The sequence below is a fragment of the Xiphophorus couchianus genome, chromosome 4, assembly GCF_001444195.1.
Source record: "Xiphophorus couchianus chromosome 4, X_couchianus-1.0, whole genome shotgun sequence".
NCBI classification, from domain to species: Eukaryota; Metazoa; Chordata; class Actinopteri; order Cyprinodontiformes; family Poeciliidae; genus Xiphophorus; species Xiphophorus couchianus.
The window spans coordinates 36417810-36444478 of NC_040231.1; the positions used below are offsets into that span (position 1 = coordinate 36417810).

General features: G+C 41.3%; 1 protein-coding gene across 7 annotated transcripts in view; it reads right to left on the minus strand.

The window, feature by feature from the left end:
• Positions 1-24864, minus strand: part of tmc3 (transmembrane channel like 3) — an 85276-nt gene extending 60412 nt beyond the window's left edge. For 2 of the 7 annotated variants that reach the window (XR_003595106.1, XM_028014246.1), the window contains exons 1-12: positions 24601-24864; positions 24064-24210; positions 21963-22038; positions 17300-17381; positions 16996-17102; positions 13072-13170; positions 12610-12752; positions 12357-12504; positions 12183-12226; positions 10752-10899; positions 10308-10417; positions 5317-5395 (exon numbers count right to left, since the gene is read on the minus strand). Coding sequence is in view for 6 of the 7 variants with exons in the window: in XM_028014246.1 (XP_027870047.1) it covers positions 5317-5395; positions 10308-10417; positions 10752-10899; positions 12183-12226; positions 12357-12504; positions 12610-12752; positions 13072-13170; positions 16996-17102; positions 17300-17381; positions 21963-22038; positions 24064-24210; positions 24601-24722 (1305 nt within the window). In the remaining variant the exon portion in view is untranslated. Of the gene's footprint in view, positions 1-5316; positions 5396-10307; positions 10418-10751; positions 10900-12182; positions 12227-12356; positions 12505-12609; positions 12753-13071; positions 13171-16995; positions 17103-17299; positions 17382-21962; positions 24211-24600 lie in introns of those variants that run through there. The other 5 variants (XM_028014241.1, XM_028014244.1, XM_028014243.1 and 2 more) reach the window with 3 other exon arrangements.
• Positions 24865-26669: the final 1805 nt, after the last annotated feature.

Genomic DNA, 26669 nt, shown 5'->3' on the forward strand with positions numbered 1-26669 from the left:
TTTCAGATGTGTTTTTGCCAAATTAAGCCGGGCTTTGATGTGTTTCTTTGCCTACTCTATAGCCCAGACATATGAAGAAGACAGGAGATAGTTGTCACACGTACTGCACAGCCAGTAATTGCCAGAAATTCTTGCAGCTCCTTCAGTGTTGCTGTCGGCAGCCTCCCTGATCAGTTTTCCTCTTGTTTTCTCATTAATTTTCTACGGACGTCCTGTTCTTGGTAATGTTACTGTTGTGCCATGTTTTCTCCACTTGATGATGACAGTCTTCAGTGTTCCATTGTATATTTAATGAATTGGAAATTGTTTTGTAGCCTTCACCTGACTGATATCTTTGAATAATGAGATCCCTCTGATGCTGTGGCAGCTCTTTGTGGACCATGGTTTGTACTGGACAATGTGACTACAAAAATGTCAGGACAAGCCTACTAGAACAGTTGAACTTTATCAAAGGCACTTTAATTGCCTCTGATAATTAAAGATTATCAGATTATTATATACCTATGATAACCTGTTAATTGGTGACAGGTGTGTGCTGACTTCAATTTTACATGAGTTTGAATGTAATTGGTTAAATCTGAACACAGCCACACCCCCAGTTCTAAAAGGGTGTGCACACTCATGCAACCACATTATCTCAGTTGTTTGTTTTTACTTCACCTCCCTGAAAGATTTCTTTGTTTCTCAATTGCATTGTACAGGTTACAGGTCACATTAAAGGTGGAAAAAGTTGTGAAAATATTTGTCTTGCTCTCATTTTTTTACATCACAAAAACCTGGCATTTGAACAGGGGTGTGTAGACGTTTTATATCCACTGTAGCTAGCATGATGTGCAACTGTTGGTCATAGCATGATAAAATAAGTTATGCTACCACCCTCATAATAGTGATCCATTAATGACCCACACACATTACATGTAGGTAAGTGGATAAATGAGAAGAGAAAATGGCCCAAACTTCAGTGGCTGGACATCACTTACTAGCAACATTTGTTAATGGTAAGATCATTAACTCTCAATGAGACATGCAAGTCCCTCAAAGAAAGACAGACACAATGGACACCATGGTGAGCAATAAGGGCACCAGAATGGGGTTTTCATAAAATGTAAGTTTCATTAAAAAACAGAAAAAAGAAAGGAATTTATATTTAGCGTGCAAAGGACAAATTGAATAACAATCATTTCCTCCTATTTTGGTCACAGTTATTGGGAAAATGAAGATGTATCTGCATTCTGGGCTGAAATCAAAAGTGCAGAAGAATAAACCGAAGGTAGTGTATGGTATAGAGATGCTATGCTAAAACTAAAGCCTCTGGTATCTGCAGACACCACAAATCAGTGTGCTGGAGTTGCATTGGGCAAAGAGCTCAGCTCACTGGCCACCTGCTAATAAATCATTTTATTAGCCAGATTGTAAATAATTGTAAATAATATGGGCCGAACGACAGTTCAGATTACCCACCCTTTTTGGAGTCCTTAGAGGGGGTACTGGAGAGTGCTCCTCCTGGGGACTCCCTTGTTCTGCTGGGGGACTTCAACGCTCAGGTGGGCAACGACAGTGAGACCTGGAGGGGCGTGGTTGGGAGGAACAGCCCCCCCGATCTGAACTCGAGCGGTGTTCTGTTGTTGGACTTCTGTGCTTGTCATGGATTGTCCATAACGAACACCATGTTCTAGCATTCTTACTGCACACAATTCATTTAGTCTAACTGATCCTGTATTGAAGGACAGCGTGGGATTAAATAGTTAGAAAAATGTGTTCTTGCCTGCTTTCTGCAGGAAACATGCACAGTAAAGTGGCTGCTGATGCAAACGCTAATGCTTTTAAGTATTTGGGATTTTCCCTCCAGGAATTTGTCATGTTTGTCTCCCATGCAGCACTCTTAGATATACATAGAATAGAATAGAATAGAATTACTTTATTCATCCCAGCAGGGAAATTATTTCGCATATACAGCAGCATAGAGACAAGACACACAACATCCACCACTGAGTAGCAATGTAGACAAGATAAAATAAGAATAAAATATGACATGCTGTCAATATAAAAAGCAGCTTAGAGCAGTCCTTGCAGGGATTCAAAATGCAGAACAGAATGTATATGTAAATATATGTACAGCAAGTGTGCCACAGTGCAGTTGTGCGAAATTGGACTGATTAGTGCAGAACAATGATTTAGCTTTTATTGTACAGTGAGATGGCATGTGGCAGGAAGGATTTCCTGTATCTGTCCCTACGACAGTGGAGCTGGAGCAGCCTATGTGAGAAGGTGCTCCGCTGTCTGTCCACTATGTTGTGGAGAGGGTGCTGTTTATTGTCCATAATAGACAGAACCTTCTTCAGTGTCCTCCTCTCCACCACAGTTTCCAAGGACTCCAGCCTTAGTCCCAGTACAGAGCCAGCTTTCCTGATGATTTTGTCCAGTTTATTAGAGTCGCTGGCTCTGATGCTGCTTCCCCAACACACAGCAGCAAAGAAGATGGCATCGGCAACAACACTGTGATAGAAGGTCTCCAGCATCTTGCTGCACACATTGAAGGATCTCAGCTTCCTTAAAAAATAGTCTGCTCATCCCCTTCCTGCACACAGCGTCAGTGTTAGATGTCCAGTCCAGTCTGTTGCCGATTACAACTCCCAGGTATTTTTAATCCTCCACCTCCTCCACCACTTCCCCTTTGATCTTTAGTGGCCGTGAAGGTATCTTCCTCAGGTGATTCTGCTCAGACCACTCCACAAAGTCGTCCACCAGTGTCCTGTACTCCCCCTCCCCTCCATCCCCTATACACCCGACAACCGCTGAGTCATCAGAAAACTTCTGTAGGTGACATGATTCAGAGTTGTACTTGAAATCAGTGGTGTACAAGGTGAAGAGAAAGGGAGAAAGCACAGTTCCCAGCTCCTACGTCACTGACCACCACATCAGAGAAGGACACTGCCCAGATGGACAAACTGTGGCCTGCCTGTCAAGTAGTCAGTAACCCAGGAGATCACTGAGTCGTTGACACCCATCCTCCGCAGCTTCTCACCCAGTAGCAGAGGCTGAAGGAGAGGTGGTGTGCTGGAGAATGCCGGTAGGTGGATTGAATAACTTGGGGCAGTGTGGATCTGTGGGGGGATGGTGGTGGTATGGGAGTAGCAGGAGGTGAGCTGAACCTGTTGAAAAACTGGTTGAACTGGTTTGCTCTATCCCGGCCCCCAGATATCTGTGTGTCCTTCCCCTTCATTCCAGCGATGTTCTTCATTCCTTTCCACACATCCCACACACTGTTCTGCTCGAGTTTGGACTCAAGCTTCCTACTGTAGTTGTCTTTGCATGTCCTCAGTGTCTCTCGGAGTTCACGTTGGACTCTCCTCTGCTCCTCCTTATCTCCAGACCTGAAAGCCATCTTCTTTTTGTTTAAAAGTGCCTTCAGGTCACTGGTAATCCAGGGTTTATTGTTGGAGAAGCAGCGCACGGTCCGGGCTGGGATGACAGTGTCCTCACAGAATCTGATGTAGTCCGTGATGCAGTCAGACATGTTGTCGATGTCTTCCCCATGAGGCCCACAGAGCACATCCCAGTCTGTCGACCCAAAGCAGTCCTGCAGTGCCTCAGCTGCCTCCTGTGTCCACCTCCTCACCGTCCTGATGCGCACAGGCTGCCTGCTCACTAAGGGGACATACTTGGGAGTCATCCTTACCAAGATGTGGTCCGACCTGCCAAGGGGGGGCAGGGCTGTGGCGTTGTATTCATCTTTGGCATTAGCATACAGGAGATCCAGCATTTTGTTTTCCCTGGTGGGACAGGCAACATACTGCTGGAAGTTGTTTAGAGTTTTGTCCAATGAGGCATGGTTAAAGTCACCTGTGATGACCATGAAGGCGTCCGGGTTTTTAGTCTGTATTTTGGCTGTAGTAGCGCTGATGAAGTCACAGGCCACCGCTGCATCAGCTGATGGGGGAATGTAAACAGCGATCAAAATGGCGGATGTAAACTCCCTCGGTAAATAATATGGCCGCATTCCCACAGCCAGAAGTTCAATGTCCGGGCTACAAATCTGTTCCTTCACGTTAACATGACCGGGATTACACCACCTCTCACTCACATAAAGTGCAATCCCGCCGCCCTTCTTCTTCCGACTCTTGGAAAGGTCCCTATCCCCCCGCACCAGGGAAAATCCAGGAACCTTCATGCTGCAGTCTGGAATAAGCGAGTGTAGCCAGGTTTCCATGAAGCAGAAGATACTGTACTCCCTGTAATCCTTCTGGGTCCTAACCAGCGCCGTGATTTCATCTGTCTTATTCCCCAAAGACCTCACGTTCCCCACAATAATCGCCGGTTTGTGCCGTCTCCTCTTACCCCTCCGTTTAGCTCCAGCCCTGCAGCCCCGTCGTCTCCTCCATAGCTCCTTTGGGACCACCGGCCTGTCACTGGGCTGCAGCAGAGGCTTACACAGCGCAATCAGCTGTTCACGCGTGTAAACAATGCCCCTGCTCCGTTCGGCGAGGTTCTCCGTAACAATCATGCCTCTACTCCGTAAAGAACAGCGACAGAACCGACCGAACCACATCCAGCCCTTGTGGGAGTTTAACTGATGATCTATGGGTTTAAGAACCCATAGAACCCATGCTGTAACTGATTAAGGATCCGTGCTTAAAGAAGCACGGATCCTTAATCGGTTACAGCAAATATACACAGATTAACACACATACGACGGGAGCTGCAGCTGCAGGCAGCCAGCCAAACCGGCGCCATTTTGTGTTTCCCATTTTGTGTTTCAAAGGGATTAATAAAGTTTCTATCTATCTATCTGTCTAGTAGTATGAGATCAGAGGCACTTTGTCCACATCGTCAGACATATTTTCTTTATGTTCATGTATCTTTCTCCTGTACATTGGTCAAGAGTGTCCACATATTTTCTTTTTCATGGTTTCAAAGCCATGGGTATGCATTGTGCATTCATTTGCCTACTAAGATGACGTGGATACCTTCTGGTTCAGACTTATGGGAACTATGCATTGGCTGGGATGGTTGGCAGGCAACTGTATTCTTTAGACCACAAGAGTAGAAAAGAATTCACAAGCGAGCAGAGAGGTCTGCAAGCAGAGATTTAATCCATACAGAGAGAAGTTGTTCATGCAAGGAGAAAATCTGAGCATGAACACAAAGATGTGATAGAGCACAGAGATTATTTGAAAGAGAGCATAAGTTTTGAGTGCAAATGTTACAGTTTTTGAGAACAAAGATGGCATTCTGCTTTCAAACTGAAAATGTATGTTCTTGACATATGGTAGAAAAATTCCCCAATAATATGGTACATAGAATCTCAATACTTACAGCAGAGCTCATACTGTTGACTTTATCCAAGAGGGCAATAATGAGGCTGTAGAGGTTTCCCAGATATAGAACAAGGACTCTGTAAACACAAAGCACACAATCTATAAAACCTCGTATATCATGTGTGTACTTTACGGTCCAACACATTCTTTCTCCCTACTTGTCATATATGGACGCTTGCCCAGGTTCCCTGAGTCATATGTTGAGGCAACAGGTACCCCCTTCTTGTCAGTAATGGACATGCAGGGTGCTTTCATTGAATGTTGTAGAGCTCTCTACACATTGGAAACTGATGACCTAGGAACGAAAAGCATGAGTCTTCGAATTTTTTTGAAAAGCATCAAAAGTGCTTCAATCCGTTCACAGTCAATGTATTTGTATGCTTAACAATGATGTTTATTTTACTTCAGCTTTAAAAGATCCTCCAAATCTTTGAATATATGCCGTAATTTTATCTTCATTTCTGCAAATTTTTTAACATTCAATGAAAACACCCTGTCTACTACTGGCGAGTAGAGGAGAAATTTCTACATTGCTACTCAGTGGTGGATGTTGTGTGTCTTGTCTCTATGCTGCTGTAACTGCAAAATAATTTCCCTGCTGGGATGAATAAAGTAATTCTATAATCTATAATCTATACCCGTTTTCTCAACCTGCGACTCAGAGGGAACCTGACCAAGTGTCCATATGTGACAAGTAGGGAGGAAAAATGTGTTGCATGGTCAGAGTAATTCCATCCATCCATCCATCCATCTTCTTCTGCTTATCCGGGGTCGGGTCGCGGGGGTAGCAGCTTCAGAAGGGAGGCCCAGACTTCCCTCTGCCCGGCCACTTCTTCCAGCTCTTCCGGGGGAATCCTGAAGCGTTCCCAGGCCAGCCGAGAGACATAGTCCCTCCAGCGTGTCCTGGGTCTTCCCCGGGGCCTCCTCCCGGTGGGACATGCCCGGAACACCTCACCAGGGAGGTGTCCAGGAGGCATCCTGACCAGATGCCCAAGCCACCTCAACTGGCTCCTCTCGATGTGAAGGAGCAGCGGCTCTACTCTGAGTCCCTCTCGGATGACTGAGCTTCTCACCCTATCTCTAAGGGAGAGCCCAGACACCCTACGGAGAAAACCCATTTCGGCCGCTTATATCCGCGATCTCGTTCTTTCGGTCATGACCCAAAGCTCATGACCATAGATGAAGGTGGGAACGTACAGTAGATCGACCGGTAAATCGAGAGCTTCGCTTTTTGGCTCAGCTCTCTCTTCACCACGACGGACCGGTACAGTGCCCGCTTGACGGCAGACGCTGCACCAATCCGCCTGTCGATCTCCCGCTCCCTTCTTCCCTCATTCTTGAACAAGATCCCGAGATACTTGAACTCCTCCACTTGGGGCAGGACCCCCCTCCCCCGACCCTGAGAAGGCACTCTACCCTTTTCCGGCTCAAGACCATGGCCTCGGATTTGGAGGCACTGATCCTCATCCCGGCCGCTTCACACTCGGTTGCGAACCGCTCCAGCGAGAGCTGCAGATCACGGACCTGATGAAGCCAGAAGGACCACATCGTCTGCAAAAAGCAGAGATGAGATCCTAAGGCCACCAAATCGGATCCCCTCAACACCTTGGTTGCGCCTAGAAATTCTGTCCATGAAAGTGATGAACCGAATCAGTGACAAAGGGCAGCCCTGGCGGAGTCCAACTCTCACCGGAAACGAGCCCGACTTACTGCCGGCAATTCGGACCAGGCTCTGACTCTGGTCATACAGGGACCTGACAGCCCGTATCAAAGGGCCCAGTACCCCATACTCCCGGAGAATCCTCCACAGGGCTCCCCGAGGGACACGGTCGAACGCCTTCTCCAAGTCCACAAAACACATGTAGACCGGTTGGGCAAACTCCCATGCACCCTCCAGGACCCTGCCGAGGGTATAGAGCTGGTCCAGTGTTCCACGACCAGGACGAAAACCACACTGCTCTTCCTGAATCTGAGGTTCGACTATCCGACAGACCCTCCTCTCCAGGACCCCTGAATAGACCTTGCCAGGGAGGCTTAAGAGTGTGACCCCTCTATAATTGGAGCACACCCTCCGGTCCCCCTTTTTGAACAGGGGGACCACCACCCCAGTCTGCCAATCCAGGGGAACTGCCCCCGATGTCCATGCGATATTGCAGAGTCGTGTCAACCAACACAACCCTACAACATCCAGAGCCTTAAGGAACTCCGGGCGGATCTCATCCACCCCCGGGGCCCTGCCACCGAGGAGCTTTTTAACCACCTCGGCGACCTCGCCCCCAGAGATTGGAGAGCCCAACCCAGAGTCCCCAGGCTCCGCTTCCTCAGTGGAAGGCATGTTGGTGGGATTGAGGAGGTCTTCAAAGTACTCTGCCCACTGGCCCACAACGTCCCGAGTAGAGGTCAGCAGCACACCATCCCCACTACAAACAGTGTTGGTGCTGCACCGCTTCCCCCCCGAGACGCCGAATGGTGGACCAGAATCGCTTCGAAGCCGTACGGAAGTCTTTCTCCATGGCCTCTCCAAACTCCTCCCACGCCCGAGTTTTTGCCTCAGCAACCACCTGAGCCGCATGCCGCTTCGCCCGCCGGTATCCATCAGCTGCTTCCGGAGTCCCACAGGCCAAAAAGGCCCAATAGGACTCCTTCTTCAGCCTGATGGCATCCCTCACCGAAGGTGTCCACCAACGGATTCAAGGGTTGCCGCTGCGACAGGCACTGACAACCTTGCGGCCACAGCTCCGATCGGCCGCCTCGACGATGGAGGCACGGAACATGGTCCACTCAGACTCCATGTCCTCCACCTCCCCCGGGACGTGTTTGAGGAAGATGGGAGTTAAAGCTCCGTCTCACAGGGGATTCCGCCAGACCTTCCCAGCAGACCCTCACTACACATTTGGGCCTGCCAGGTCTGACCGGCTTCCTCCCCCACCACCGGAGCCAACTCACCACCAGACTCTCTTCACCCAAGTGTTCAAGACATACGGCCGCAGATCCGATGAAACGATGACAAAGTCGATCATCGAACTGCGGCCTAGGGTGTCCTGGTGCCAAGTGCACATATGGACACCCTTATGCTTGAACATGGTGTTTGTTATGGACAATCCATGACGAGCACAGAAGTCCAACAACAGAACACCGCTCGAGTTCAGATCAGGGGGGCCGTTCCTCCCAACCATGCCCCTCCAGGTCTCACTGTCATTGCCCACGTGAGCGTTGAAGTCCCCCAGCAGAACAAGGGAGTCCCCAGGAGGAGCACTCTCCAGTACCCCCTCTCAGGACTCCTAAAAGGGTGGGTAATCTGAACTGTCGTTCGGCCCGTAAGCACAAACGACAGTCAGGACCCGTCCCCCCACCCGTAGGCGGAGGGAGGCTACCCTCTTGTTCACCGGGGTAAACCCCAACGTGCAGGCGCTGAGATGGGGAGCAACAAGTATGCCCACTCCTGCCCGACGCCTCTCACCTTGGGCAACTCCAGAGTGGAAGTATGTCCAGCCCCTCTCAAGGAGACTGGTTCCAGAACCAGAGCCATGCGTTGAGGTGAGATCGACTATTTCTAGCCAGAACCTGTCGACCTCACACACTAGCTCCGGCTCCTTCCCCACCAGAGAGGTGACATTCCACGTCCCAAGAGCCAGCTTCTGCAACCGAGGATCGGACCGCCAGGGTCCCCTCCCTTGGCCGCCACCCATCACACAACGCACCCGACCCCTTTGGCCCCTCTCACGGGTGGTGGGCCCATGGGAGTGTTGCATGGTCAAAGTAATTCTTTGGAGGGATTTTTATTACTTTAGTAATATTTCTTCAAAATATATTGTAGTGCTGCTCTTACTTGGTTTTGGGAATTCTACACCTTTAATCATAATCATATTTTTCTAAGCACTGGATATTTATTATATTTTTATTTTGCATGTCATTAATCCCGTTGCATACTCTTGCCAATGAATGCTTCACTGATAACGTCTAGTATGTAATTACATACTAGACTAAGGGTTAGGGTTAGGTAATAAAGTGACTTTTATATCATTTCTTTTCCCTTGGTTGTCTTTAATGCCATTATTATAGGTCATATTAATGTTTGGGTTGTCTATGTTGCCTGTAAACATTTAATGAACGTTTGCAGACAATGCTTGCTGGACATCAATATTACACACCTTTAAATAGCAAATGTTGTCTGCAATTGTTCAGTGAACATTGGTTGAACATCTGCAGGCAATGACCACTGAATGTTTAATGGTGTTTCATGTGATGTCAGCTGAACATTCTTGGCAACGTTCAGGGGTTGCTCTCTGAACGATCAATGCTAGGTGGGATGTGGCATGCCAGAGTTTCTGGGGACTGAGGGATAAGCTTTCTTAGGCAGTGCAACAGCACAGGCTGTCTACCACAACACTGAAAATTATCTCTGGGGCATGTTAAAGTTCAATGGGTGCTGCAGAATTTCACAAAGCTGGTTTGTACTGCCCTTCCATACTCTGGGGCTGACATGGTCAATGATGAAAACTGATAAACTTACAGAACACATGGAACATAAGCAGGAACCTGGGCAACAACTACAGTTTAACACAAGAATCCAGTGAATATATGAAACCAAGGAGCTTAAATAATGTTGTGATGTGATGGTGACATGGAAATCAGTTGAGTACAGTAAACAAATACAGAACAGCTGGGTGAAACTAAGGTAGAATAATGGTTAAAAACTAATTGGCAATACCAAGATTAAAAAATCTTGATCTCAAAATAGTGTGAATGGGAAATACACACACTGTTTAAGCTGGATTAATTAAAAAAACAGCTTGACTTTGGTAAAAATAAAAATTAAAAGAAGCAGACTTTATTCCCTCTCTTTCTAATTTACAAGTCCATAGTGAAAATATTGAACCCTGCTATGCTTAATGTTGTGTAAGTAGGAAAATGAAATTATTAAAGAGATTTTATCAGAATCCACAACTAAGGATACATAATGCAGATAATGGTCAATTAAATTATTACCTGGCCAGCTGGAATCTCAGGGAGGTTCTTGGGTGATACATCTCCAGCTGTGCAACCAGCTCAAAAGCAGAAGGGGCAATCATAGTGATGAGCGAGACCACCACACTCACCTGAAGGGACACAAATAAGACAGCAATTTGAAAAAAAGAAAAAAGATATGTCTCTGTCACAAAATAAACTAAACCAGACCCAACAAAACAATAAAAAACAACATCAACAGAAAGTGAGAAACTTGAAAATTTTAAGAAGTGTTACTGACTGGCTGACTACAGTTTGCTAAAGAGTTGTAGAATCACCCAGTTAGATCAGCAAGTAGGTTGACTAAAACTCAGAAAAAAAAACCAATCCTCTCTCTGCGGGCTGTTTTCCATCGGCCCCTACCTCTATTGGATGTTGTGTAATCAAATGAAACCAATAATTATGTTATATATCTTGCTTCTGTACCTCATTCTTCTCCCACAACGTCAGCTCTGGCTTTTCCTGCTCCAGTTTCTGGGATCGGTCTACAACAAAATAGATGATGTAGATGCTCCCAGCTAGTGACAGCAAAACCAGGATATTGGCTAAAATACGCAGACTGATGAGAACTGCCCTGAAGAAAAAAACAATTGGTCAAATGAATTTAGTGGAGCTCAAAAATTTATAAAGGAAAGAAAAGAAAAAAGCTTTACATTGAGTACATTTTATCAGTGAGCCCTCAGTGCTAGATGTTTTCTGGTCTATGTTGCGATTACAACGTACAATTAAGTACAGCTAAGCCTAAAAACCCCTGGCAGATTTAGAATTTACTGTTTCTATAGTTATGGCAGGAAATAAAATAGACATCTTTATAAAGATAAAAAATTACAATGCAATGGAAACAATTTTAGAACCAAATAATTTTTGCTCAATTTTATTTGAAAATAAAACAAATAGTAGTATAGTATTCATGAGAAAACAATAGTTTAGAATATTTTTGTCATGATATGTTGTAGGTTGATTGTGGACTCAACTGCAGAACAGCAGAGGCATGGAGTAGATTTTAAAAAATATTTAATGAAAGATGATGATCACAAAAACGCACAAAAAAATCACAAGGAGCCAGAGCAGAATGAAAACCGTAAATCAAATGAAAATGGCAGCAGGCAATACAGGGAAGAACCAGAGAAAATAAGAGCTCAGAAGAGTAACCGGGCAGGGAGACTTCAACACCCCTGATTGCCTCTCTGCAGGCATTTCCATTTAAGTTTCTCATATTCAAGCAAAAGTTATCTAAACCCTTGTTTGAATGCCAATCCTGGAAAAATCCTGGCCAAGCCATCTTCTTAAATCAAGACACACATAAATGTACTTCTCTGTAAATTAATTACATTGAAATAAATAAACATAAAAATGTGAATAAAAGTTTTACTGGCCCACCAGTTGGGACTGCCGAATACAACAGGGGAGATCTAAAATCGCTGTGATTTAATGATTTTTCTTGTCTTTTCGTAACAAAGGCTGCGGTGACAGTAATGGAGTGGTTATTTTTAACTGGACCTAATGAACCCAATTTAAGCTTTGTTTAAGCCCTTAAAGGAACTGCAACAGAGTGACTGAAATAAACATGGAAGGTTCATGGCAACCAGTCTAAATACACCAAAAGATTTTTATTTTCACTTTCATAATCTGAAGGGGACTGAGAATATTTTTTTCTTTCTCAAGGACATTTTTATCTTTTCTTGAAAGCCAACATAACCAAGAATCCACTCAGATATAATAGGCACTATGAATCTGATTCAGAAACACTGTTAAAATTGGAAAATGCTCATGCTTATTTCTCTTGTTTAACTAGAGGAGTCTTTGTTAGTGCCAAAAACCAAAAAGTCATACACAGGCATTCACAAAAACACTTACAGGCTTGTATCCTTCTTCTTTTCTTGTTCTTCAACAATTGCTTCCTGTTCAAAACAACATGATTCAACCCACTTGTAAAATTCTCAAGATTTGTTTTGACTTAAATTCTCAGATTAATTGAGTTTAATCCAGGTTAGTTTGTTTGCAAGAGATTTGTGTAAGTGTATAACTGACCCTGATGTTGTTAACGATTGCAGCCCCTTTGCACTCTGCAGCTTCCGGGTTACCAATCAGGTAATCCCAGGCACAGAAAACTCTCCAACAGAATGTGAAGTTTTCATCAGAAGCACTGGCCAGACTCAGACGAGAGTTCTTTGCCATTCTGGTGGAAACATTAAATGTAAATTTCTTTTACAGAGTATAGAGACTGGAGCTGAAAATACATAATCAGAACCTTTAGATAGGTAGTAAATAGCACAAACATTACTTGCGTAACAGGATGATGAAACTGTAGGCAAAAACAGCCATCCCAACCAGGAAGTATGCAAGTGGCAGCCGGTAGCCAGCACTGCCAATCTTCCTCACGCTGCCATAATAACCATAGAATAAAACAGAGTACTGCAGGTAACCCTGTGGTGAATCATACACAAAATACAGGTTTTTATATATCACAATAATATATTGAGGATGATTCTAATAAAAGGGATGAGAATTACAGCTAATAAACAGTATGTTGCATGTTAAATTAAATATAACTGTACAAGGAAAAGAATGATGTAGAAAGAATACCATAACTAATCATACCATAACTTAGTGACTTATGGTAGAAGAAATTGATTAAACTGACCTTGGAAAAACAGGAGGCAGTAAATTTATGTTTAAGTGAAGATATATTGTGTCTATACATAGTGTATTATTGACCAAACAGTAAGACGAATGAGAGACTTGCCCCAAGAGACCAGATGGTGTCCAAGTCTTGGGCTGAAGCAAGATGCTCTTTGGGGATAGTTTTACTTCTTGTTGTTCCAAATGGAGCTCCAGCCAACAGCTGGAACAGGATAAGATTAATACAAAAAAGATCAATTTTATTGCACTTGCATCAAGGAAAATCTGACAGATGGAGACTCAAAGAAACACAGCAAACCTTCAACATTTACAGATACACTAGAAAGGACATATTTGTTGCCAAAAACCCCATAATATTGTCAAGTTTAGCTGAGCCACATAGATATAGCATTCCATATCTGGTCACATAATCTACAGCATTAAAAAAACAAAAATATAGAATTGACAGAACCTCTTTAGTGTTCGATGGTCCATGATTTTAATCACAAAAGTAGAAAATGTGGAGAATAACAAGGTTATTAAAACCTTGGTGCTACAAATAGATAAACAGAACAATAAGATTACACTGGGAGGATGACAGAATAAGTAATGTCAGTGGAAATTGCTTGTGTCTGCATGTCACTAACAACAATAAATCCAGCATCATGTTTCCTCCTCTTTTGGTCTATGCAGTTTGAACATATTCCCCAGGGATAAGTTCTCAGCTATCCCTATAAAAAGACAAATTATTGTTTACAGAGGGGAAAAAACAAAACAAAAGAAATTGAATTATCTCTACATTTTGAACAGTGGTAATACATTTTAATACCTTACAATAAAGTGGAACAGAAAAGTCTACTTTTAAATAGTTTTTTTTTAAATTAAAACTCAAAGTATTTTGACATTGAAAATCACATCACCTATTCACAGACAAAAAAGCATTTACAGATTGGTAGGTAAAGTTGTGAGAAGAAACTGGAATCCAATTTTCAGCCTCACAGTTACTAATTATGATTACTCCTCCACTGTGAGTCACAACCAAACATCTCATAAATCAACTGTGATCATTTTGGACAGTGTTTTGTTGGTTAATGAGAGGCTAAAGGGAGCTAATTTATTTCTGTGCTCAGTAACATTTAAGGGCAGAACTGTAAATTAATCACTCCTAACGTATTCTTTGTTTGTCCTTAGAGTCACAATAAGGGCTACACAGATTTTGGATGGAATTAATATGTTACATAATGCTAGGTGAAAATGTATTAGGTTTTTTTTCATTAGCTCTAATGATACAGTGGATCACCAAATTCTTTTAAATAAACTTCAACATCTGGTTGGCCTTTCTGGTCCTGTTCTTCAGTGGTTCAGCTCTTATCTCACAAATAGAACTTCTATGAGGAGCAGAATGGATACATGTTCCTCACAGATCCATGATATTAACTGTGGTGTCCCCCAAGGCTCTATTTTTGGTCCCCTACTTTTTAATTTGTACATGTTGCCGCTTGGTGTAGTCATCAGGAATCTGATGACACTGAGCTATACGTCTCGCTATCATGTGATGACCCCCAGCCAATCACTGCAGTTTTTAATTGCATTTCAGATATAAAGACCTGAATGGCACAGAAATTTCTCCAGTTCAACCAGGACAAAACAGAAGTTTTAATCATTGGACCACAGGATCAGAAAGAATTTATCATTTAAAAAATACAACCTGCGTCTTTTAAACCTTCAAAACAAGTCAGAAGACTGGGTGTTCTTCTTGACTCTGAGCTCAGTTTTATTCCACATATTAAACAAATAGTGAAAACAGAATTTTATCATCTAAAATATATAGCCAGAGTTCGCCCTATTCTCTCTCTCTCTCTAACACTGACACTCTGATGCTTTTATTTCCAGCCATATAGACTATTGCAATGCACTGCTTTCTAGTTTCCCTAAAAAAACTCTGCACAGCCTTCAGCTGTTTCAAAACTCTGCTGCTGGAGTGCCAATCAAGACCAGAAAGCAGGCTCACATCACACCTGTTTTAAAATCACTGCAGTGGCTCCCAGTATTCCTCAGGCTTGATTTTTAAGATTCTTTTACTGAAATTTAAGATTCTTTTACATGAAATGTACCATCTCATCTTGCAGGTAAGATGTACCATCTTACTTTGCAGAGCTGCTATTACCTTATGAACCTATGTGGACCCTGAGGTCTTCTGGCACCAAACGACTAACAGTTTCAAGTGTCAGAATGGTGAAGCTTCTTTCCAGTATTATTGAACCCGTTTGTGGAACGGTCTGCCAGAGAAGCTGAGGGCTGCAGAAAATGTTGCTGTCTTTAAGAGCAGCTCAAGACTCATTGTTTGTTTTTGTGGGTTTGTTTTATTGATTGTTTATTGATTTTATTGTGCACTTTAAGCTGCTTTATAAATAAAATTGGTTGATTCAGTGATTGATTGACATTTCGTAATGCAATAAAAACCGCTTTAGGATTAAGTGACCTAATAAACATAAACTGGCTGAGAGTACTAAGTTAAACAAATGCCTTTCATTCATATAAATTTAAATTATAATCTTGGACAAACTCCTACAACATGACAACACGATCACATCAGAACTAGCTTTCAGCATATTTCATAAGAGTGATACTTTATGTCATCAGAATTTGTTTTAAAACAAAAGTTTTACAAAAATGTTTTTGCTTTTTTTCCCTCAAGTTAAACAACTTAAACAAAATATGTTTTCTCGCTGGTCTTGGTGGAATATATTTTCTTAATGGTGCTGTTACATGCAGTGGTGGCTGCATGTCGGATTTCCCCCCAGTTCAGGTTGCTGCTGAGCTCCGGCGGGTTAAGCAGGCCCAGCTGGTTTCACTCTGCCTCTTGATGAGCAGAGTATAAGACTAGCTGGGAAACTGACTTTCAGGGCCTCTTGGCCAATTGGGCAGCATGTGTGCTGCAGCTTTGTGGTGCTGTGAATGAGGAGTTTGTCTACTAGAAACCCTGGTTTTCATTGTTATTCTCCCTTTCCTTTTCTTGTAGGTTCTCATTTTCATCTATGAGATTTCTCTGGATCCCCATTAAAGAATAAACCCTTTAATTTTACCCTCCTGGTTTTTGTCTCTTAATTTTTCCTGGTTCATCTATTGTTACAGCCCCCCTCCAAAACCCTAGACTGGGGGGTTTTGGAGGGGGGTTATGTGGGATGTAACAGGTGCGTTCAAACCAAAGGTGTCAGGCATGTCTGGTTAAATTCAAAGTCTATGAAGAGGCATGTCGAGGGCGCGTCACGGCGCTATTCGCGCATCCAGCGCTGCGCAATTTGAAGCGTTTTGAGTTGGAGTTGGAAAATCACAACTTTCGCTGCTGGACGCGGACCATCAACCAATCAGAGAGACTCAGCTATGTGGCATACTGGTGAATGTTCTGATGTGATCTTAGAAAAAAAAAAAACTATGGAGGATAAACTAAATGTTGCTGTTTACTCTTGTCCTATAACCTACGACCAATAACGTTATCACTATAGAAACAGGAATTGAAAGGACCTCGCTTGGAAGAGGATGTTACCGCCCTGGGTCTTATCAAGTGGGTTGCAGGTGTTTCTAGTGTCTGTCCTTGAGCTCCTCTTCTTTACAAGTGTTACTGATCTGTTAATTTGGAGCACAGAATATTTAAACCTGGCTGTTTCCATCTTCAAGGTCGCCTTTGGCGTCGATTAAGTTATAACTTTTACTTTTGAAAATATTTTCCTGCATTTGATCTGTCCAAATCTGCCCAGCAAAAATGTTGAGTAAGATGAAATAAACTTTGTATTTATTTATGTATGAGACGGTGGAAGAGTTTGAGGGACACGAATGCCAAGGAGTCTCCTCTCAGCGCCCACTTAGAGCGATTTTGATGCACCTGATGTCTGTCTAGAGCAAAATGTCATGCGTCTAACTTTAAAGTGCACACATGCTCCCGTTATTGACATGTGTAACACGTTCGGTGTGAACACACCATAATTATTTTTGCCTTTGCTAAAGTTTTGTACGGTATATGTAAATGTGAATTACTATGGACACTGACCTCTGGTAGGACCACAAAAGATCCTGTCATGATGGTGAGGACGATGTTTATCCCAAACAACCAGCGAAGAAAGATAAAATAGGAGGCCACGCCTGATCCAAAGTGACCTGAAGAAAAATAAAAATGCTACTAAAATTTTATTGAAAACATTTCATAGACTGTAATTTATTTTTTCCCCTGACAGCAACAAACACTTAGATTATAAATAAATGTGCCCTTTTAAAACAAAACGTACAGAAAGAAGGGAAGAAAAGGCAACACGCTTATAGCAGCATCACTTTGACTGCAAAAAAACATTACTTACTTTCAATTTTTTTGATCCTCACTTCCCACGGAATGAATGTAACAACAATGTTGTAAAGCACACGGTAAAGTTTTTTCAGCAGCTACAGAGGAGAAAAGTTTAAAAAAGCACAGTCAGAACAGTGGCATTGGCACAATGCAGAAGAAAAGATCTTGTTCTAAAGTCCTAAATTTTCTTCAGTTCATCCTTTGTAGTTTATCATATTTTATCCCTAACCCCTAAACCTGTCTCTAAGGGAGAGTCCAGACATCCTTCAGAGAAAACTCATTTCGGCTGCTTGTATCTGTGATCTTGTTCGTTCGGTCATGACCCAAAGTTCATGACCATAGGGTGAGGGTGGGAACGTAGACTGACCGGTAAATCGAGAGCTTCGCTTTTTGACTCAGTTTTCTCTTCACCATTGTTACGGTCACTGACTTCTAGGGGCTCTTTCTTTGTGTTTCAGCTTTACCTGGCTGCCACAGGTGCAATGTGTTGGAGCTCGTCAGCCACCCCATAGAGAGCTTCAACCGGAGATGTCAGATCCCTTTTTCCTTGGGCCTTGATCTGATGTGATCTTGTCAGTGAGCTGATTGTTTGTGGAGACTTTGGATGGTTTTGCTGTGAGCATTCTTGTGAAGCATCAAGTGTATAACTAAAGTTTTGTTTTGATTCACAGTGGAAGCTGGTAGGGGTTCTCTGCCATTTTGTTTAACTGTTTTCTCCTGTTTTTTGGTTAGTTAGGGAGTTCAGGTATTGTACTTTCTTTTTCAGTTCTCTTCTAGAAAGTGTTTCTATTTTACAATTAAGAGTGGGATGTTATCTTTGTTGTTTTGGCCTTGGAGACCCTGAAGTTTAAAGCTTCCCTGTGCTTGTTGTCTACTGTGAGTGACATTTTACTTGAACTGTAAATTAAACTATATTTTTGGTACTGACACCAACTGTTTAAGTTGCCTTCTTTTTGTGTTACACCCAGTGCCAGACTTGACCCTTATTGGTCTTGTGGGGGGTTGTAATAACCATAATAGACTAATACAGCGCCCGCTTAACTGTAGACGCTGCGCCAATCCGCCTGTTGATCTGCCGCTCCATTTTTCCCTCATTTGTGAACAAGATCCCGAGATACTTAAACCCCTCTACTCTTTTCCATGGCTTTCCAAGGGACTCAGTCTAACGCCTTCTCCAAGTCCACAAAACACATGCAGACTGGTTGGGTAAACTCCCATGAACCCTCCAGGACCCTGCTGAGGGTGAGAAGCTCAGTCATCCAGGAGGGACTCGGAGTAGAGCCGCTGCTCCTTCAGGTCAAGAGGAGTCAGTTGACGTGTTCAGAGTTTGGAGGAAGCGGGCGGTGAAGTTGGCTTAAAATTGAATGGATGAAAACATCCATAAGTGAAAACTGATGTGTTCCATAATGTTCATGAGAGTGGACATGAGAGTGAACACTCTGAGAATGTTCCTCAGAGTCCATGAGAGCTGCCAACTGAAACATGTTCTGTCAGAGCGTCCATACGAAAAATAATCAAGTCAGGAGTTATAACACTATTTTCTAAAGACGTTGCCAAGCTCCAGCTCACTGATAAAGCCGATGGTAGGTCACCATCTTTCTTGAAGCAAAGTACGGTGTGATGCTAACCAAACAATTGGGAGAAGTTGTAGCCTGATGACGCCGCTGACCTTTAGGGTGCTTAGCCCCCAGCAGCGCTAAGACCCAAGAGAAGATATTCATTGGTGAAGTTTTCTAAACGTCACTGCTTATTTACACACATTCACATAAGAAATCTAAATAATTTTGTCCAACTAAAACTGTTAACTACATACAGGTCTGTAAAAAATGAAAAGCCCACTGCACTGAACCCCATTGAAAACACCAAATATTGATGTCTGAACTCTTTCTGAGTTAAAACATTAGTTTTGTTGTTTCTAAATGAATATAAACTTGTTTTCTTTGCATTATTCAAGGTCTGAAAGCACTGCATCTTTTTTTGTTATTTTGACAATTTCTCATTTTCAGAAACTAAATACTAAGTTTTTGCTGGGAATTTCAGATACATGTTGTCAGTAGTTCAGCAATCTTCATTTTACTTAAACATGTACCTATAAAGAGTCAAATCAGAGGACCGATAGTTTAGTTTACATCATACCTGCCAACATCTGCTAACATTAATGAGACACAAGCAGTCCTAGTGTGGAAATTAAAATAAAATCTACTCAAAACTATGCATTTCCAGTCATTTGAAGAACATTTTACTAAATTCATAAGATTAATAAACCTAAAACCAGTTTATTATCTAGGTACAAGTTCAGGTTAATGACTAGTAACAACTAGTCATTAACTTATTTGAAAATCATACTTAGAAATTGCATTACCATTATTTTTATCTGAATGTTATGTGGCTGTTGGCCTTTTTTCTTTAAACAAGAATGTTTGTCCATCTATGGAGAAGTAGGCATTGTGAGTCGAGGTTTTACTATTTCAGTTCACAGTTCTTGAAGTGAGTCTATCAGAGTTTCAGTACCAAACACCTTTCTACTCACAGACACAGGAACAGCCTAACCCTAACATTCTGTACTGTTCCTTAGTTTTACCTCAGAGAGGTTTGGGAAATTAATTACAAAACAACACAACAGTCACTAATCAAACTTCAAACTTCTAAAAAGAGCAACAAGAGTAATTAACAGGGCTAAGGACCAGGATTAGACTAACCCATTATTTATCCAAATATTTTTGCTCATATACACTATTTTGTACTGAACTACAAAATACTCCTGAAATAAATAAAGCCAATACTGAGCACAATTTCATTCATAAATATAAAATTAATTCTAAATTAAGTGCTGCATTGCCCATTGCAAAAAATCCCTAAGCATAATATTTTGCATTGCAAATTACCATCTGAATAAAGGTGCTGATGATACAAGTCTGACCCTTTATAGCTGGTTAAAAAAATCTAGAATGGTCTTTACTGTTTTCTTTAGAGGCTGGTTCTAAACCAAATTTACCACAGGGGACATTGTAGTCAGTGTGTTTTATGGAGAACACAAATTACACAAAAAGCACAGCAATATATCATGATATATAGGGTTAGGGTAGGATATATAGGGTTAAGTCGATGAAAGCGCCACTTGTGTCTCCAGAGATTCAGGTTGCAGATCCAGCAGATGGAAAACGTGATCCTATCTAGGGCTGTCATAAACAAATATTTTAGTAATCGAGTAGTCTATCGATTATTCTTATGATTAATTGAGTAATCAGATAAAAAACATCAGTAAATCTAACATAATAGCAGCATTACTATTGCATATCAACATCAGTGCAATTGTTCACATTTGAGTTGTCCTAATAACTTTTCTCTAGTTTAGAAAATTGACTTGTAACAATAATAGCTCACTTTCTAAGTAAACCTGAAAAAAAAGTTATACAAAAATCTGAAATTATATTCAATTTAATAATAAAAAGGTAGGCTCACAAATACGCTTATAAAAAGCTGTCTTCACTCCAGCTTTTGGTTCATGTATTCATCTACAGTCAGTTTAATAGATGAACTCTCTCCTTGCCCAGACATTTATAGCTTTGTGTTCAGCAATAATAGCGATGGGATTTGGCACCTTCGTTTGTCACACATAGAAACATCTACCAGGTATGTAACGCCACCCATTAGATGAGAGATGATATGAAATTTGTTTTCCGGTTTGTCTGTAAAGCTACGCATCTAACGCACAGCTGCCCGCCGTGTTCAGTCTATCTGTATTCAAGAGTCCCTGCACTCCTTCCAACTTCTGTTTCAGTCACATTGTCAGAACTTCCCCATGAAAGTTTAGAATTTAAGGAAAACAGTACTGCAATACAAAAACAGAAACACCAAGCTGGAAAAATGCCAAGCTTATATTTTTATATTAGTTATTTTGTGCATTTTCAGCTATGCTTTTGTGTGTTTTACAATTTTCTCGGAGAAAGACTCTTGTTTTATTGAATAATGTAGTTCTGATAGGTAAAATACTAAAATTGAACAATGAGTACTTTTAGGTCACACAATCCTTGCTGCAGAAAGATGAAAGCTACACAGAAGCCTTAAATAGAATTTAAACTGTTATCTGAAATCATGTGCTGTCACCCTCCTGACAAATTTTGGCTTCAAAGAATCCTTTCTTAAAATATATCTGACACGGGGGCGTGCTGTGGTGGCGTAGGGGATAGCGCGACCCACGTTTGGAGGCCTTGAGTCCTCGACGTTGCCGTATCCGGTTTGATTCCCGGGCCTGGCAATATTTGCCACATGTCTTTCCCCCTCCTTTCCTGTCAGCCTACTTTCATATAAGGGACACTAGAGCCCACAAAAGACCCCCTGGAGGGGAGAACCAAAAAAAAGTATATATATATATATATATATATATATATATATATATCTGCCACAAAATAATACAAATATGTGGAAACCATGCGAAAATATTACCAAAAGTTTTTTGCAACACATTTATAATATGACTTTAAATTCTCATCTCCCCCATTGCTGGACAATCTTGTGCTCCTGTTTCATAACCCCCTCCCCCAATTGAGACTACATAAACATTAAATATTAAAATTCATAAAGAGGTAAATAGAACTACAAATTGTATCTTATGCTTCACTCATTTGAAATTGTGATCTCATGTTAGAAAGTTAACCAGTGTGAATTGAAAGTACATCAGCTCCGGCGGTCTGATAACCTCTTGTTCTCGTCAGCTGGCCTTCATACTTTAGGACAATCTCTCGAGCCTGCCTAAAAAAGCAAACAGATAAGTGAAAGATGTTTATTTAAGTGGGCACTTCTTGTGGTTGTCTGTGTTGCACTAGATCTAAAGAAACCTCTAAGTGAAGACACAATTGTCAATGACTTCTTAGGTTGCTACAGTCACAGCTGTTAACACAATCACAGTGACATATTGTGAAGTTCAACTATGCTAAACCAAAGCGTGAATATGTGGACTTTCCCTGTTGAAACCTGATTCTGTAGAAATAACTTATGATCTCAACAAGTAAAAAAAGACAGTGGAGAAAGTAAAAAAACCTCCCAAAGTACAACTTGAAGACAATATGAAGAACGACATATTGCAGTGAAAAATAAATATTCAGCAGCTTATTTGGAGGCATTTCCTGCACAACCAGAACTGGAGTGATTTTTCCAAACTATTGTTTCCTCTCTGATGACCACAGCGAAAACACATTTTTTCTCCAGATCTCCAGATTACCAGAACCCTAACCCTACCTTCTCATTTAGCATCTAAGTAACTAAGCAAATAGCACTAATGACATGGTAAAATAAACAAGTCCACCCAGTTTAGCAGGTGCGAACACATATTCTGTCACAAATGACAAACTACAGATTCTAATCAGGTTTAATAAGTCTATTCTTTAATATGTTTGGCTTGCTACAGCACATAAATAAATAAATGGCCATCTGATCAAAAACTTGTATTTGCACCTTTGTGATCAGAATCAGGTGTTCCAATCACTTCCACGACCACTATAACTTCATAACAGTGTATAAAGTTAAGCACCTAGGCATGCAGACTGTTTTTACAAACATTTGTGAAAAATGGGACGTCCCTTGGGACGTCAACATGACTGTGCACCAGAGCACAAAGCAAGGTCCATGAAAACATGGACGGGAGAGTCTGGTGTGGATGAACTTGACTGGCCTTCACACAGTCCTGACCTCAACCTGATAGAATAGCTTTGGGACAAATCAGAGCAGAGACTGAGAGTCAGGTCTTCTTGTCCACCCATAGACACATTCCTAAACCTTGTGGACAGGCTTCCCAGAAAAACTTCATTTGTTCTAGCTGCAAAGGATGGACCAACGTCATATTGAACAATATGGATTAGGAATGGGATGTCACTTAAGCTCATATGTGAGTCAAGCCAGATGTTTTCCTATGTGCATCCTTTTGAAACCATTGTTTGATCAAAGTTCAGTAAACAGTTTTAAATTACAGTAAAAGAAAAATACATGGAATTAGACTAAACTGTTAATGTAAGACTGATTTTGTAGTAATTTAGAATAAAACAATATAAGATGTGAAGTACAGGCTATGGCTGCAGCTGCAGTAGAAATAATCACAGTCATTCAGCCTCAGTGGAAAAGCGCAGACTTGCAACCCATCCCTGATGAAGGTAATAAAACCTCTGCAGTAATAACAAACTGCCCATATAAAACCTGTTAGCCATGGCACATACTCAGCACATCTTATTTTAGACGCTCTCTATCTATTCAAGCACTATTTGGAAGAGCTTGTTCTACAGATCCTAAAAGCTTTCGTTAAACATTTAAGATATTTTTGTATTCCTTGGATATCTGATATTGTGCATGGTTTTATCTAAATCCCATGGATACAGAAACTAAAATACACTCCAGTTTGTTATTTGTTTTAAATGTACCTGACAATGCATTTTATTACACTGACCATATTAAAATGTCACAATATTGTTATTTTGGTAAAATTGACTGCTTTGGCTAAAGTGGTTAAGAGATAAAAACGGCTATATTAACAAAATAAATGCAGTAGTTATAAAGGAAAATGTTGAGCAGTTAAAATACTAAATGAGATTTTTGTAGATTAGGAACAAGATTTGGTTATTCAAGTTTATGTTCTCTGACAGATATTTTCTTTTTTTTAGTTTTAAAACAAATGAGAAAAGTCAGAGAGAAGACCTTCTTGTGTGGCACTTTTTGCTGCAGAAAGAAAAAGACTAGAAGAAAGAATAAATGTTGCAAACATAAAACCAGCATCTAAACAAAGGATACTTTAAAACTTTGAGCTTGCGTCTCATTGGCCAGGGTCTGGAGCGAATGTTGGCGATGATCTCTTTTTGGTACTGAATGTTCTGGAACATTTCTTCAGGGTCATTGCTGTCCACTTCCTTATCATCTCCACCTTCTTCATCCGATGAGCTGCAGGTTATGGGCACAATGAAGATGACTGCCAAGCAAATTCATAAAAAAAAGCAACATGATGGCAACATCGTTGGCTTACATATAAACACTGTTAATATAAATACTTATCATTTATGACACAGCTGGTTATAGCTACATTTGAATACAATAATTAGAAGGTGGAACAATACAGAATGTTTCTGAATGGGTTTGTTGGCAGCCCAATAAAGAGAAAAACTCTGGAGTTTTATTATTATTCTGTCAGTTTATAATATTAATTTGAAGAGACAGGCTACAGTCTGTTAGGGCAAAGAAAGATCTAGAGCAGAGTCATCTAAATACAGAACAAAGTCCCCTTAGAATACGTAACAATAAAAAGGAACAGATTCAATTATAAGAGCAACTCACCCCTGCTGGTGGTCTCGGTAAGCAGAATAAATCCTTCTTGAGTTCTTCCGTACAGTCCTATGTCTTTTGGCAGCAAGCAAGGATCTACTGCTTCCAACCACAGGTTCAGATGCTGAACTCATTCTAACAAGGTTTGTGTGAATAATTGTGTGTTGATGATCAATGTGTATAAATCAGTGTGTGGACAAATGCCACCTCTCTTCTATGTCTCCCCTCAAAGGTCTGAGCTGGCGCTACCTGCTGCTTTGGAGCAACAGCACAGCAGTACGGACCCATGCACACGGTCATCAGTCCAATCACAGCCTGCAGAGACCACTTAAAGGGACAGCACTACACTCTTCTTCACACACACACACGCATGCACCAGGTATTAACAGAATGACAGCTTGGGTAACTGTGGTTTAGCTATTATATGTCTATGCATGAAGCTCAATTAATTTGCATATTTTTTTGAAAAAATGATCTTGTGTTGAATCTCCACTCACTCCTTTTAATTAAAGCTGATCAACAGATGGATGATGGGGCTGGAACGTAGATAGACAGATGTCTCTTGTTTAACTGTCTCTTTAAACAGACTCTGTGGACTGCTGCTGATCGACGTCTTTCTCTATTAGATAATTCTTAAATGGCTGTTTGTGCCTTGGCCCTGCCACATAGTACAACATAAACATACGCTATAAATTACAAAACAGGAACTGAGGCACAAGGACTGTTTGAGAGAGAATCTTATACCTATTAAACATAACTTTTGCTTATTTATTATTTTTGATTTGAAACTACCAAAGTAATTAAATTAAATTCAAAAACCCTTCTTAATCCCCAGGGGGCAATTAAAGGAGATTTACTGCGGTGTTCAGATAGAGAAGCTTCTGTATGGTCGTAATTATTAGGCTGCATATGATTGCTATGAGTTTTGCTGGCTGATAATCAACTGCACTGTTTCATAGCTGTAGTCTGTAGCTTATATACCGACTTCCTTTAACTTCTGAGCACATGAGATAAAGGAACCTGAGTTTGAAGTCAAGTCATGGGTGTTTAGAGAACAATTCCAAGTTAAGTTTGAAGATTGCTTTTGCAACTTAGGTGGAAGTGCAATATAATTCTCTAACTCTATGTCTGACTAATTATTTCAATATGATAAACTGGTTTCCCAGTTAATAAGTGAAAGCTGGAGCAAACTACATGCATCGTGTCACTTTTCTCTGCAGAAGTATAACTCAGGTAGAGAAGTGGTGAAAGTTATAGTCAGGATAAATAAAGTAAACTGACTTTGGAAAGAAGGGATGGACTATATACATTCTTTCCTTCAGACTACTCCTTTTCATTCAAAACTTTTGTTTATATTAATATGTGACATGTTCATCTTAAACTTCGAGACAAAACCCTGTCTAAAAAACTGGGTTTTTTTGCCCACACAGAGTTGAATCCAGTTCTACCTCCGTTAATCAGAACCCTGAGGAGCCTCTGCAAATAGAAAGAACTAGACTCACTCCCAAAGAACGATCGCGTCAAATGAGGTCTGGGGGAATCCTTTCCTGTGGTCAGTTTGCAATATGTTGCAAACTGTCAAAATCGGAAAAGAAAGAAAGCACACCATTAGCTATGGAAGGAGTGGTGGGGCGATTCAAGGAAAATTTCCCATTTAATCGTACCATATTCCTTGTTAACAAATAACCAGTCTTTTCAGACTTTTGTTTTAATAGATTCAGGATGTGAACAAAAACATATTGATGACAATTTGGTTAATGAGTTCCAGATACACACTGTTCCTTTTCCAGCTCTGGTTCTGGTTTCTGCCCTGGATGGTAAAGGCTTACCTGTCATTACTCATCGCACTGACCCATCAAACTTTTAGTTTCAGGAAATCATCACTATGGAAGTTTTATTATCGGGATTCTGCAAATTAAATATTTTCATAGCATATTTCAATCATTCCTTTCATACAGTCTAGGCTCCCTGAAAAGGAGAGATTAACTTTCAGAGAAATATTATTTTGATTACTTTGAGTATCATACTATTTTACTTAATCTGACTGATTTGACTTTTAATGCATACTGATGCTTCACGTT